Below are 16237 nucleotides of genomic sequence, written 5' to 3'. Positions count from 1 at the left end.
ATAAATCAAAATGATTTAAGAAATAAAACAAAACAAAAAAAATCATTTCTAAAAATGTGTTGATGGGAAGGTGGGTTCCCCTTTCTCTCAGAAAAAAGGAGTGAGATTTTTTTTTTAAAGTTGGGGGGGTATTTTCTTTCACCCTTTTGCCTAGAAAAATGGTGGGGGAAAAGTTTTGTTGCTTTTTTTGAGAGAGAGAGAGAGAGAGAGAGAGAGAGAAGAGTAAGATTTCCATCCACCATTTTGAACAAAAAAAAATCCATTTTTTTAAAGATTTCATCGAAATTTTGTCAGCCAATGATTTTTGTATGACAATCCATTTTTTTCTGAAAATGTTGTCGTCAAAACCCATCATTTTGTCCAAAAACATTTCTTTTTAATTATCTTACCACCATAGACAATCCTGAGTGCTAATTGAAAGAAAGATATTGTAGATACCAAGCTGATGCATTATAAATCACATAATGAGATAACAAGGAAATAATATAATAGTACTTTGATAATAATATAATAGAATTTCTAGTTCCAAACTTACAGCAGACTACAGGTGGTACATTCCACTGTCAACAACTACTGGGATAAACTGATCTCGGAATCCAAAATAAGGTTATCTTCTGCCTAGTGAGAGAGCTATTAATCATAGAATCTTAGACTATCAGGGTTGGAAGGGACCTCGGGAGGTCATCTAGTCCAACCCCCTGCTCAAAGCAGGACCAATCCCCAATTAAATAGTCCCAGCCAGGGCTTTGTCAAGCCTGACCTTAAAAACGTCTAAGGAAGGAGATTCTACCACCTCCCTAGGTAACGCATTCCAGTGTTTCACCACCCTCCTAGTGAAAAAGTTTTTCCTAATATCCAACCTAAACCTCCCCCACTACAACTTGAGACTATTACTCCTTGTCCTGTCCTCTTCTACCACTGAGAATAGTCTAGAACCATCCTCTCTGGAACCACCTCTCAGGTAGTTGAAAGCAGCTATCAAATCCCCCCTCATTCTTCTCTTCTGCAGACTAAACAATCCCAGTTCCCTCAGCCTCTCCTCATAAGTCATGTGTTCCAGACCCCTAATCATTTTTGTTGCCCTTCGCTGGACTCTCTCCAATTTCTCCACATCCTTCTTGTAGTGTGGGGCCCAAAACTGGACACAGTACTCCAGATGAGGCCTCACCAATGTCGAATAGAGGGGGACGATCATGTCCCTCGATCTGCTCGTTATGCCCCTACTTATACATCCCAAAATGCCATTGGCCTTCTTGGCAACAAGGGCACACTGCTGACTCATATCCAGCTTCTTGTCCACTGTCACCCCAAGTCCTTTTCCGCAGAACTGCTGCCTAGCCATTCGGTCCCTGGTCTGTAGCTGTGCATTGGGTTCTTCCGTCCTAAGTGCAGGACCCTGCACTTATCCTTATTGAACCTCATCAGATTTCTTTTGGCCCAATCCTCCAATTTGTCTAGGTCCCTCTGTATCCTATCCCTGCCCTCCAGCGTATCTACCACTCCTCCCAGTTTAGTATCATCCACAAATTTGCTGAGAGTGCAATCCACACCATCCTCCAGATCATTTATGAAGATATTGAACAAAACCGGCCCCAGGACCGACCCCTGGGGCACTCCACTTGACACCGGCTGCCAATGAGACATGGATCTTTACATGCTTGAACATCTTTACATGCTTGAACTTTTAGACTCCCTTATCCTTTGCCTCCCACAAATACTTTGTTATTTTTATGTTGCTGGCAATTTGTTTATCATCCGACTGTCTCCTACTCTCCCACTTAAGTAAAAGTCTCACCCAACTTTTCTCTTGTTGCCAGTTTAGGTCCAAATACTGAGAGGTAATGAGCACAGTTATTATCTTTAATATCATAGGCCCAAGTGCTCTAATTATGCTCCAAGACCACATTGTGCTAAGCGCTTTATAAACACAGAACAAAAAGTTTCTGCCCAAGGAGCTTACAATCTAAGTACAAGATGAGATAACAGATGGATATAGAGAAACTGGTGGGACAGTACAATGAAACAGTAAAATAATATTGATCAGCGTGACAGGCTGTGGTCTCGGCACACCGGTAGCCTAACCATTTTCAAGTTTTTTGTAGGTATCATGGCCAAGGAGGGATTTGGAAGAGGGTGAGTCAGTTTTGCAGATGTTTAAGGGGAATTTGTCCCAAGCAGGCGGGACAGAGCGGGGGCAGACATGAAAATGCTTGTTTAAAAATTTAAACAGTGGGTGATAGAGGCTTGCATCTTAGGCCTTGAAAGTGAAAACAAGGCAGCTAATATTTGATGTGGTAGAGAAAGCGGAGACATTCAAAACGAGCGGTGACACAGGCAAAGTGATGGGGTAACAGAAGGACCTTTACCTCAGCATTCTGAGTGAATATGAGCACGGCAAGATTACATGTATTAAGGCCTGAAAAAAGGATATTGCAGTAATCCAGACATGAGATGAGAGATTTAGTTGGCTGGATGGATAGGAGATGCCGTATTTGAGAGAGATCATGCAGAAAGAAGCTGCAAGATTTACAGAGAGCTTGTGTGTTAGGACCTAAAGAGGGGTCAGAATTGGAAATGATGCCCATGATACAGGCTTGAGTGACATGCAGGCTGATTCTGTGGTCCATAGTGATTGAGAAAGGAGGCAATTGGGAGGGTTTGTGCGGGAAGATTAGGAGCTCTCTTAGGAGCTGTCAGACAGGTGGAGATTTTAGTTTGGATAGAAATAGATCACTCTGGAGGAGAGAGAGAGAGATAGGTAGGTCTGGGAGTCAGCCGAATAGAGCTGATAATTGAACTTGTGTTTTCGGAGATTACCAAGAGATATGGTGCAGAGAAATCCATTATATTTGACTTTAGTGAATAGTGTGCTCACTCTGCACCCCTCAGAATTTGACCTATCATGTGCAGGTAAAACTTCTCAAGAGCAGTGGGCATTGCCAATGGCAGAGGGTAAAAGGAAAAGATGATTAGGAGGGTTTTTTTCCACTGTTGATTTTCAGAGCGATTGGCTGCACTTAGTGTTAATAGCAAAAGGATATCAATTTTCCCGCTTGTTTTCCAAGTTGTTTCCCACTCAATTACCTGTTTACGACAATGAATAATCAGTAGATAAATATAACATAATTATATATTATATTTATAGGAGATCTAGGTGTATGTTTACTTTTTGGGGTAAGTGTGTTTGTAAACCTCTCTGCATATTATAGTGTGTATATCTCTACATTATGACAGTCTAATTCCTTTTGCTATTCATCTAGTATTGACCAACCAGCTTAAGGTGCTGAGTGACCATGTTGTAGCTCTATTCAGTTTATAATGTGGTTTATCAAATTGCACATGCAAAGAAGCAGGCAGCGATTTTATACATTTATTTTTAAATCAGATCATTGGGAATAATCAAGTGGTGAACAGTGTTATACCATGTAACTGTTTAACTTTGTTACTGTTACCTTTCTCCACCATCCCCCGCACTTCCTATTACTTGTGATTGATAGTCTGTAGTCTGCAGGGATCTTGACTTCTTATAGCTGTACAGTGGGCCCTCAGTCATGATTGGGGCCTTTGACAATGTTATAATGCAAATAGATAACAAAAATGCAAATGATAAATGAATGGATGCCACTTACATTTTGTGAGAGGATAAGTCAAATGGATGTTTTCATTCTTATCACACAATAAGCAGTGTTTTTATGCTGTGGATGAGTTCACTTCATTGTGAAGGCAAACTAGATTTTAATTGGATTTAAACATTTATCCAGCATATAGTTGTATTGTTGTCACTGCCTATTAATATACCTATTTAATATGATTGTTCTTCAAAATAGCTGCAAATGGAGGGGGGAAATGTATGAAAATTCAATTTCTTCACTGGGAAAAAACAAAGGTTACAAAGTAGCTTCTCATTGCTCAGGAATAGCTAGCATGGAGCACATATGGTGATGGCACAACTTAACATGTCCATTCATTGCTATGAAGTCTTACTAAATAAGAATGGCTTAGAGGCTCTTTTGTGCAAATGCTTTTAAGATACTTTCCACAATTATTGTAAGTTAATGAGATATGGAAATAGATTTTTTCTTTCAAGTGATTTCAGATGAAGAGCATGGCATTATAATGTAGCAGCATGTTATTGTTTCCATTATGTATTTTAGGTTACTATTATGAAATTCCTTCCATTGGAGCGATAAGAATAAACACACAGGTAAGTCGATGCTTGAAAACTGCAAGTACAGTCATAAGTCAAAGAAATATAGTGATAGTAAAATATTTACAACAATTACTTTTGGTTTGCTTTATAAGTAAAATGAAATACATCTTTTTAAGATAAATAGAGGAAAGCTTGATATCAGATAAATACATGTGATTTCTCACAATTTTAAGACATTCTTTCACATTGGAGAAATTAATCTACAAAGGTCCTAGACTGAAATCCTTTTCATTTTTTGATATCTGGATGAAAACCCATGATATTCAGATGAAAAGCTCACTTGAACAGTCTTTCTTGTGGCATTTTTGGTAATTCCTGCATCTGGTTTGGCAAGAAATAACAAAATAGCAGCCATTTTGGCACTTCAGCTTCCTTGGTCAGCCGTGATGTAGTAGGCACAAAATATATAAACTTAGGTTTAAGGTAAGTTTTGATTGCAAGGCTCTTGTTTTACCTGACTATGTTAAACTATCCCTGAAAGTAACCATAAAGAGAGAATATTCCTATGTTGTCCAGAAGAATATAGTTGCAGAGTGAAACAAATTTGAAGGTGTCCACTCATAAACCATTACAGAACATTTACCCCTCATCAGATCCCCATCTCAGCTCAAGGTAGGCAAAGGCCACCTCTAAGTTCTAAAGCTATTGTTTCCAATAGGTGGTGTCCTGAGCAAGACCCTGCAATGGTAGAAAGACATACACCATTGCTAACCTGATGTTTCAACCCCAGTGTTTACAACCCCAGTATTTACAGTTTCAGCCATAAATCCTTATGAACTGGCTCTGTCTGTTGTTAGCACCATCTTGATCAATTGACTCACATCCACAGTTTCTTTAGTGTTAAAGAGCTTTAGATCTTTTGATTCTCAAACTTTGTGCTGGAAAAATGTGCTGGATTTTTCTTGTTCCACTTCCCCCATCCTTTTTTTGTGTTGTAGCTATGGAGAGAAGACAGCTCAGTGACACCAAAAAAGTGACACAAATGCCGTTAACCTGTCTGTGCGTGCTTAGGCACATGACTGCTAGGGCCTTAACAGAACATCGTGGAGACTTACTTACAGATGCTACTGTGAGCAGTCAGGTCCTGAATAAAATGCCTCAATACTGTCTTGCCCTCTTCCCCTAAGTCCCCCCGAGGCTTAAGAGTCTTCAGTCTCAGGCAGTTCAGGGTTGAGAACACCACCTACATGTCAAAACTGTCAGCACCATCTGCATTTCCCAGTCTTTTCAAGATGGTCCACAAAACTGCACCTCAACAGTCTTAAAGATTCTGGAGGTTGTGGTGTCAGTTTCACTGCAGTGTGTCAAAGTTTTGATGCTTTTGATGCTTCAAGAAACTAGTCCGGTGCTCAGCTCCACTCTTCTTGAAACAATACTCAGTGTCACCTATTCTTAGGAGCCTAATCAGGCCTGCATCAAGAGTAGCACACTCAACTATCTGCAGATGATTTCACCCTGGTTTTCTAGCAGCATCCAGTCAAGACTACTGATGACTCCAGGTGCAACAACAGACCAGATCTTCAACCCCTGAAGGCAGTGGAAAATATCAACCAATCTGACCATTCATTCATGTTTCCTGCATTTCATCCATACAGACTCTAGACACCAGTACATGTCCTTGAATCCTTGGCTCTACAAGACCACCAAATGTGTTTGAGATGAGGTCCACATTCTACTCCTCTAGTACACTTGGTGCAGTTGTCAGCACTAATGCCATCACATCCCATAGAGTATCAGGTCATTTTTGGATGGCCTTAATCCTGCCTCCCCAGTACTGACATTAGCTTATATGAATAAGTATGGATGAAGACATTCAAGAGTGCTGCTTGGACACAGAGAATGCAAGGGACCATTCTGAATCTTGCCTTTTGGGCTTGCATCCATGCTACATTTGTTTACAAAGTACTTAGAAATCATAGTCCCAAACCCACACAGAATGGGAGTACATGTTTTCTTCTATGTGGACAATTATTTAATCAAAGACAAAAAATTGGAAGCGATTCAAGCACCAGTCCCTGGAACCATCAGGTCACTGGCGACACTAGGGTTGAAAATAAAGTATCCAGAGTCCCAGCTTTTTCTTCAGAAGCTATTGGAATACATGGCTGTCCTGCTAGAATTGAAAAGTTCTACCCCAGGATTGTATTTTGGATATTGTAGAATTGATGGGAAATATTTTCAGGAGCCAGCTGGAATCAGTAAAGACCATGCTGTAGATATTGGGTCTGAGAGCACCCACGGTATTTATAATTGATATATCACACAACTTCAGTGGACCCTGAAATCCCAGTGGTGTCAAGCTACACAAAGACTTTCAAATTGAACCTGGATGATGGATGGACTCCAAGCCATGCTCACTTGGGGCAGTTCAGTGAATGTCTGTAATTAGGAAAGGATTTGCAAATTCCTTCCTTCAAATTGTAGTAGACATAGGTAGGATTAGGTAGCTCACAGAAGGAGGGGAGGGGGTTACATTAAAAGCACTTGGCCTGTCCAAGAATATCATTTGCACATAAGTTATATGGATATAAAGACACCCCTGAAAACACTGAAGACCTTCAGAGATCTGGTCTCTCAAAAGATAGTCCTGTTTCAAATTAACAATCAGGCTGCCACATTTTACATCAACTAACAACGAAAGTCTAGGACCAAGCCTCCTGTGTCAGGAAGCCCTGTAGGCTTGATCTGTAGACAGTGCCCTACAAGATGTTCCCAGTGGTCACTTATTAGGCTGGGAAGGAAAATTATTGGTAGTGTTCCATAGTGAACCCATGGGAAGCAGGCCTGGATCTACATATAGTATATCTGTCTAATTTATCTATCATAAGTAGTTCCAATACACCATCTCCCGTGGTTTCTGAGTAGATAGAGTGGATTGGATTTCTCTCAAAGAGTTCTGTTTGAAGCATCTCTGAACAACAAACTACTGGTTTTCTGCACAATACAGTAGGAAGCACTGAATTGTCTACTACATCCATTAGTGAGAGAAGCTCACATATATCTTTCCTTCACTATCTCATGTATATCTTTCTTCCATTTCCTGTGTTAGCAAATTTCCAGGGCTCAGGAGAAAAGGCAAAAGTAGATCCTTTTGCCTGTTCCCTCACAAACTGCTGGAGTGTCATCTTCATCTGTATTCTTGTTGTTCACATTGTTTGACTTTCTTGTCATTTGAAATCTAATGTCGTTACTGTTTTTGATTATTTTAGAGACATCACTGGATCTTTTCAGTAGCGGTGATCTATTCTGACAAGTAACTTTGGAGAAGGTGCTTATTGGTAATTGCTCTCTGATTATATACAGCATAACAAATTACATACCCCATTGTTCCCTCATGCACTTGAGGGTTCTTCAATGTTGTCATCATATTACTGTTAAATCTAAAATTCATTTTTATAGATTTATGTTCAGGTGGAGCTGCTGAATCAGAATACCCCTTGTTGAATCTAATGTGGTATGTAGAACAAACCCAAGTGTGATCTGCTTTGATGTATAACTTCAGAGAGCAATGAATATAAGTATTTTTCTATTATATTACTGGTGTTGAAATCATGCCCTTGTACTCACTTCACTTTATTTTTTGTCATATGTTTTGTTTTCTTCCTGGCACTAATTTGAATGTTGATTTGATAATGTCTTGCCTCTGATGGGCTTCTTGCTCTTTTTGACAGGAATATTTGGACGTTTTGGGGAGACCGATGGTTTTAGCTGGAGATAAAGCAAAACAAGTCCAGTGGACCAATGTGTATTTGGATGCACTGGTATGAGCTATATTTATGTAGTAAAAAGAAAAATATCTGTTTAGTATAGAGCATTTTGAAGTATACATGCTTATGAGTTTAATATATTCATTGCTTTTAAATCTTAAGGAAAGAACCGTACAGTACTCAGATGAAATGCATAACTTAAGTCAACACTTTATGAACTGTATTGTGGATAAAGCAGAGTATTTTGTATATATGGAAAAACATTTATAAAATGAAGAGTTCTCCCATTTCTGCCCACCACCTACAGAAGACTCAAACTCCTACATCCCAAAATGTAACATTTCTGAGTTGTCATAAAGCAGCTTTCTGAACTGCTATTATACTACTGAACATTTTCTGTCCTTGCTATCTTAGCTGGACATTTTCTGTTCTTGCTATCTTTATCATTTTCTTCTAGTATAATGACATGGATAGAAATGTGATTCATTCCAGAAATACCTCCCACACACTGATCTCTAAATGCAGCTCACTGCTGACATAAAACAAATAACTGAAAAAAAAATTGTTTTCCAATTGTGGGCCTCTGCTCAGCAGAGACCATCACTTGTGCTAAATTGTCTGGAGACCTTGTTCTGTGGGAAAATAAGCTGAAAACCAGCCACCTCATTTTCACATGATTTGTGAACAGGATTTGGACTCCAGAGGTACATGGTTATTGCAATTGCCCACTGTCTCAGCCAACTGCTTGTTTAGTTGACTATTGTATGTGATGGAGGAAACAACCAAAAGGGCATAATCCAGCACTTTCCACGCCGCTAGTTTATCATTTGGGTCTTTTAAAACAAACATATGCAGGAAACTATGAAAAACTAAGTATTATTAGCAGCAGTCAGGACAGCTGAAGTAGATAAACTTGCTGTACATACTTCTAATCGTGCAGAAATTACTGTAAAATGATCAGCTGAAATCACATATTTATTCAAGTTCACATGGTCATCTAGAGTCATGTCAAAATCCACTTCTTCCTGCCCGCATTTCCTTAAAATATCTATTTTTTTATCAGTCCATCATGGAACAGTGTGTGACATAGAGGAAACAATTTTGTGTCATTGCAGTTTTAATAGCCAGAAGTTCATTGACCACATTCTCTTGGTTGCTGTCGAGGTACTTACTGGAAATATAAAGGATGTTATGAGGAAAGTTCATATGTTCTGTACATATCCTGTTCTAAAGTCAAAGCTAAATTTGTAACATGGGTGTCGGAGGAGATCTGGTTAATTAAACAAAAAGAACAGGGATAGCTGTAAATAACCATTACATTGGTTTATGTGATCAGTGGGTTACAAAAAGCTTTCATTCTGAGCCTTTACTTAATGTCTTTGTCCATATATGTAAACAAGCCAAACATTCTCTGTATAAATATACTTAAGTAAAGATGGACCCAAGTTGCAAAATTCAGATCAAGGCTAGTGTCTGCGGCTCAGTGCTTAGAAAACAAAGTGCCGAACATCTAATCACTGGTAACCCCTGACCCGCTGATCTGGTAAGTAAACGAGCTGCCCTCTGTAGGAATCATGATCTCACATGGCAGAAAACTATGTGTTAGGGAATGCCCTTAACACCTCCCTGAAAATCCCCACAAAGTTTAATAAAGTATGGATGTGCTGTGTTGAGGACAGGGATCCAGATTTCAAACCTTCTGATAGTTTGAGCCTGTTCAAATGGGGGGTCTTCGTTCAGGCCATTGCAGAGGGTCTCCATTCATGAAAGCTAGTTCTGGGTTCAGGATCGGATTTTGAAACCCCACTACCAGTGCTTAGGGATGTTCACATTTAGGGGTCTAGTTCATGCCCATCTCTAATAATAAGGGCACTTGTTATATATGTTTATCATAATATGGCTTCTGGCAGTGGCCCTCTGTCTCCTCTTACCCCTATCATTTAACATCCATCATTTGGCATCCATCAAAGGGCTGTTTTGGGTTCCATCCTCTCCTCCCTCTAGAGTTTATACTCGCTGTCTGTTTATGAATTCATCCACTCTGAAGGTGGACTGCACCTTCTTTATATAGGTAATTCCCAAATCAACCTCTCTAATCCCTGACTTTTCTCCTTCTGCTTGGTTTTGTGTACGTGTAAATGGAGCCTCTCCAAATAGAACCCCTTATCTTTCCACCAGATCCTTCTCCACCACTTTCCTTCTCTATATTCCATGACGGTTCCACTGTCTTTCCCTTCACCTGGGTTCACTCCTGCAGTGTGATTTCAGTTCCTGCTTTCCCCATATCTAGCCTCCTGCTAAGACTGTCACTGTCACTTCTCCTTCTTTAATATGGCTTAGCTCTGTCTCCCAGTGCCAAGGTATCCAGACTACTACAATACTTGTAATTTATCCCTTTGACCATTATTATGTTTTCTGATCCCCTCACCTCATTATCCATCCCCACCAGTCTGTCCAAAAGTAATCTCAGGTAAAGAATGGATCAGGGTGAGCACCTGGGGGAAGGACAACTGATAAAGGGTTTTGAGTGAGCACATCTGAGGAGGAGCAGTTTTGGCTGAACGCAGCTGGGGAACAGTTTAAGGTATAATTTTCTGTTACTTCTCTCAGACCAAATCATCTCTCGTTCTTGAATCTCTACACAGCATTATCACATCGCTCATCCTATTCAGGCTCCTTATTCTGAGCCTTGTTACACTACATATTCTGGTACCCACCTTGATCTCAGCTCTCATTTCCTCCTTTTGCTCAGTGCCTATCACATTGCTTTCCCCTTCTGCTCCCATAATTTTTTACTACTCTGCTTTGCTCCATCTTCTGCTTCACTAAATATCCACTCCCAACTTCTTGAAATGCCTCTTTAAAACACATTTCTTTCAGGGATCGCTCTTACCTTCCTGTCCCCCCGATAATCTCTCCATACCCTTCTGAACCCTTATTCTGTGTCTTATCTTGTCATAGTTTGTCTTCTCTATGCCCTAGAAAACTGGCTTTTACATAATAAACTCTTCATAGACGTTAGTGTGTCTCATTAACATGCATTTTGACTGTTAATGGTTCTCTGCACTTTATGTAAATCATAAGACTTTTCTCCAAGATAGTTCTCTAGTATCAGTCATCTGCCTGCATTACAGTGATTAGATTCAGGCCATCCAGATATACCCACAGTCTGCTCATGCCTGGATGTTACAACCAAAATATGTTCACGTAACAAGTGCTCTGGCTAAATTCTTGGCACTATCACCTTCCAGAAGGTTATATGTGACAGTTTTTTCACAGTACGATTAGTGTACATCATTCCAGATATACTCACTTTTTAAAAGTATTGCTTTTGGGAATGACATTAGGAAACAAAGGAGATGCCATAAGTAGCTTAACCTGCTGTTTGATGTTTCTGTATTGATTTGGCTTAATTGTTACTTTCCTTTTTCCTACCCCCTTGATTTAAGAAGTTGGATTTTTTTTCATAACTACTGCTAATTAGAGAATGTGTGAGAGAGAACTAATGTATAGGTGTCAATTAAGTCTCATCAACCTACAGTTCTCTTGAGTTGAGATATTATATTCTAACTGTAGAACATCACTGTTCTTAAACATTGAGTTATCACCTGGGGGGGAGCCTTCATACACACACACCAGTAAATATATTTACACATTTTTTTACCCTGCAAAAGAAGCTGGAAAAGTATTCATCAAATCGTTTATTCAAAAAAGTATTGCACAATGTATTAAATACAATTGATCTTTAATACTGTTGGAATTAATTATTCAGTTAATAGCTTTCCAGGATTTTTTTAGCAAAACGAAAGCCCAGATTTATAACATCGGTTTAAAAAAGGTACTCACTGATTTTGTCTTAATTTATTTTTGTTTACTATTTGTTATTAATTACGGATTTTTTTTTCTTCCCTTATGATTGTTTTCTAGGAACTGGGCCTTGTCATTACTGGGACTCTGCCTGTCTTTAATCTAACAGAAGACCAACAAGGGAACAAGGTAAGCTATTACTTAAAGCTGAAAAGTACGTTTCAGTTACGTTAATAAAACTTGATGTAGCAATCCTTATGGAAATAGATATTTCTATAAAGAACTATCTACAGTATAACTGTTTTGTACAACCAGAAACAAATGGTCATATCGAGTTATATGATAACCACCTGGGAACAAGGAAATGCAAATCACATTGCTTGTTCTGAGTTTCAACATACGATATTACTTGATCTATCTGCATGACCTGGTGGTAATGAGAATGCATTTGGGGATGAATAGTTACATGGGAAATAGGTGATAATAATTCATAGGTCTTTGCAAGAGAGAAGCCTAGAGACATTTATAAAACCCATCGAAGATATGAAATTTCACGATAATAGGCAATACTTATAATGATGCTTGGACTTCAGATGAACAGCCAGTTTTCTAGGGCATTGCCAGCAAAATTGGGTGGGTTTTCTAGAATGGAAGAGGACTATCTGTTTTTTCCCTTCCATTAGATAATAAAAATGATTCTATCTTTACAGAGTGCTTCCTGCTTTTCTCAGAGATGACACATCAGGTTGTGTGTAATAAATTATATACAAAACAAAACAACCCTATTTAAACTGCAAAATGAAGCATCCAAACTTGTCTGTATACAGATATATATATTCCTCTTTCACCTTTGAATATCTTCACCTGCTGTTACGTAGACTATAAACTCCTCAGGGCATAGACCTGTTTTATGTGTATTTTTGTGAAGTGTGTAGCAGAACTGTAGGAGACTAATTTAAACATTAACATATAGAAAGAGAGATTAGATTTTAATTTACACGCATTTTATAGATAGAGTGAATGAAATCTAATTATTAGATAGGTATAATTCTATTCTTTGGCCCTGTATAGTGTTGAAACCATGTATGTTTTTTGCTGTATCATGACACTGCTTTGTTTTTTCTGAATCAGACCTAGAGTGTATTTTGAAGTTGAATGTAAAAATTGTATATATTTGACATAGCCTCAGTGTTAATCTGGGCCACTTAAACTGTCATCATGTACATTTTATTCAGAGTTAGAAATGAGAAAACAGACATGTTTTCAATTTACATTTATACATTCGTGGATTGAAGTATGCAAAAGCTTATTTTAGCCAAAATAGTCTTTTTGATTTAAATTTATCAGAGACCACATAGGCCCAGAAAAAAAATTAAGTATTAGATTCATAATGTTTCTCAAACTAGTTTATCATAAACTCTTTAACCTTCCCTATTCAGGATCAAGTTCTTATACTCTTAGTCATGGAATAGTGCCGTACCTCACACTGATCCCATTGAATTCACTGGGTCTGCTTGTAAAGTAAGGTGCTACTCACTCAGTAAAGGTTCCTGAACTCAGTGGGGCTCTTTGGGGAAAGTAAAACTCTATTACATTTCCTAGGTAATCTCCTTAGGGTTTTTGAGGACAATGTGCGTTCTAAAGATAAAGGCACCCAGTCTCTGCCACCTCCCTCAACATGTACTCCAAACCCCTGGAGTGCCCTCCATGGGAATTGGAATGGGAGGAAATGATATTATGGAGATGCATGACTCCTTTTTCCAGAGAGGAGAACGGCACGGGAAGTTCTTGTGTTCGCTGACTCTATGGTACACAGTATATTCAGGCTTTGATGTTACTATGCTAAGTACAAAAGGAGTACTTGTGGCACCTTAGAGACTAACAAATTTATTAGAGCATAAGCTTTTGTGAGCTACAGCTCACTTCATCGGATATAGCTCACGAAAGCTTATTCTCTGATAAATTTGTTAGTCTCTAAGGTGCCACAAGTATTCCTTTTCTTTCTACGGATACAGACTAACACGGCTGCTACTCTGAAACCTGTCATTATGCTAAATACAGTGGCTTTTGTGTTGTTTGACTGATCGTTACCTTACAGTCAAAAGTATGTACTGATTTTGCATGATTCAATTTTTGAGTGTCCAGCCTGAGACTCCTAGTAGTTTGTGCCTGGAGTTTTTTGAAAATCAGATCTCTTTAGGGGATTTCAGGGTACCCAAAATCACAAGCAGAATTTCAAAATCTTGGCTGAAATACCTAGAAGCCCTCATCAGGACTGGGACCCCATTATGCTGTATCCTGTATAGATACATAGACACATGATATCCACACCAAAGAGCATGTTCTATTTGTACCCTCCTTAAAAAAGAAGGGAAACTTGAAATAAGATTTAATAAATAGTATAAACTGTAAATTTTCAAAACATGAGGGAAAGTTCATAAAGACTTTATATGTTGTTACTATGTCATTTAAGTCATCATAATTTTGTGGGCCATATTAATGTTAATGACTTTAATGGAGATATATCATACCTTTTATACTCCTATTCTGTTGCTTCTTGAAATTGTTACCCATTTATCCATGAAAGTACATTTTTTTGTATTGTTTTCACTTCAAGCTCCACATCCCCTTTTTATTAGCCTTCTGAAATATTTTACTCTGAGGCTGGTGTTAATATTATTCCATTTATTGGCTGGTGTAGCATAAGGTCCTTAAAATACATGCAGCTGCTCTCTTCTTCCTGTCAGTTAATCAAGCTCATATGAGTGCAGTAGTTGATCTGCACCTTCACATAACTATGCTGCTCTGCATTAAAAGACCAGCTGACTCTCTCTCTCTGTAGGCGTGTATCACCCAAAATAAGTTTTAACTAGTACCTGTCACCAAAAAAAAAAAAAAGATGAAAGCAAAATTAAGATTCAGCTGCTACATGTTTGCATGTGTATTGTCAACATGTTAAAACTGCCACTAACTTTTTATAATCTTACCCCAGAACCAGCTGATTCTTGGAGTTATGGGAGTTGATGTCTCTTTGGAGGACATAAAAAAACTGACACCACGGTTTACAGTAAGTTGCCCTCTTCTGTTGGTATTAGCTATTTCCCTTTATGTATGAATTCTTTTTACACACTTTCACAGACCCCCCAGATACTTAGCTTTGCCTTAAGCTATATATTTTCCACATTCTGAATATTATTAGAAGGCCATAATGAAATCTTTTTCATTAGACTAAGTCTAATAACAGTGCATATCGTTTCTTTTTTCTTTCAGTTGTGCCCAAATGGTTACTATTTTGCAATTGACCCTAATGGTTATGTGTTACTTCATCCAGATCTTCAACCAAAGGTATGAAAAATCTTCTATTTTATATCACTGTAGCTCTGGGATTCTTATCAGACATAAGAGAAGCACACTGTAAGTGCTGATTAAGGTGCTATACAGCAATGGTAAATATCCCGATTTGGGGTTTGATCCAAAACCCTCTTTAGTCAATAGACTCCCACTGATCTTACTGTGATTTGGACCTTGATGAAAAATGAAAATCAAACATTCCACTCTTACATCATTATTGTCAAGCATATCATTTGTTACTTTAATAATATAATAATTTTAATAATAATGAATTGCTTGTGATAACAGCAACTAAAACTGATTCTGAAGTGTATCTTCTTTTGGGGGGCGGGGAAAGATTGTTACAAGGTGACCTCAGGAATAGAAGAACCCTTAAGAGTTTATTTTTGAAAATGTTTATTTTATTTTATTTATTCTTCCTAGCTGCCGTAGATTTAGTTTAAAGAAGAACTTTTGTACTGAGGAAAACTTTCAAACATGCAAATCAAAGACAAATAGCAATACCATTATGCTTGCTTTTTCATATTTTCCTTGCACATTTCCTAATTACTAGAGTTGAGATCTGATTGAGAATTTGTCCAAAGGTTATTGACTGCTAGGGTTTAGTTTGGCCCACTAAAGAGAGATAGTCAGCTATGTGGAGTTTAGATTTAGATCTAACTCTAATCCCGATGAAACTTTCTCAAAGTTTGGAGATGTTCAAATTAAAGGTTTTGGTTTGTGCTAATCTCTGCTAATTATGACCCCAATCTTGCAAATATTTACATAAAGGTTTACTCATGTAAGTAGCCTCATAGACTTAATCAGACTTTTCACATTAGTAAAATTATATAGTGTATAATTATTTGTTGGATCAGAGCTTTAATTTGTGTTTCAACATGGTTTTTTGAAACCCATCTTAGTCCATCTTCTCATCTGTTTTAAGAGACACGGTCAGGTGGTCTAATCCAATAGAAATATTTCAATGAGATTTGTATTATTTTCACTAGAAACATTTTTCAATAAACATTCCTCCCAGAGTGTCTGCAACACAAACACTGCAGCATTGTACTAGTGCGCAAGAAATTGCAAGTCAAATTAAATAGAAACTAAAGAAATAAATGTAAAAATGACCAGTCAAGAGAAATGTGTGAAAGGAAAGGGGGTAAAATCAACCAAGATA

At 38.2% G+C, this 16237-nt stretch overlaps 1 protein-coding gene across 4 annotated transcripts in view; it reads left to right on the top strand.

Annotated features, from left to right (window-relative positions):
• Window positions 1-16237, top strand: part of CACNA2D1 (calcium voltage-gated channel auxiliary subunit alpha2delta 1) — a 659278-nt gene that overhangs the window by 568923 nt on the left and 74118 nt on the right. For all 4 annotated transcript variants that reach the window (XM_037889245.2, XM_037889243.2, XM_043552428.1 and 1 more), the window contains exons 14-18: window positions 4155-4204; window positions 7882-7971; window positions 11845-11913; window positions 14717-14791; window positions 14995-15069. In XM_037889245.2, coding sequence (XP_037745173.1) covers window positions 4155-4204; window positions 7882-7971; window positions 11845-11913; window positions 14717-14791; window positions 14995-15069 — 359 coding nt within the window. The remainder of the gene's footprint in view (window positions 1-4154; window positions 4205-7881; window positions 7972-11844; window positions 11914-14716; window positions 14792-14994; window positions 15070-16237) is intronic.

Source organism: Chelonia mydas, chromosome 1 (genome assembly GCF_015237465.2).
Source record: "Chelonia mydas isolate rCheMyd1 chromosome 1, rCheMyd1.pri.v2, whole genome shotgun sequence".
Taxonomy (NCBI): domain Eukaryota; kingdom Metazoa; phylum Chordata; order Testudines; family Cheloniidae; genus Chelonia; species Chelonia mydas.
Note: the sequence above shows the minus strand (reverse complement) of the source record. Positions and strands in the feature narration are given on the sequence as shown.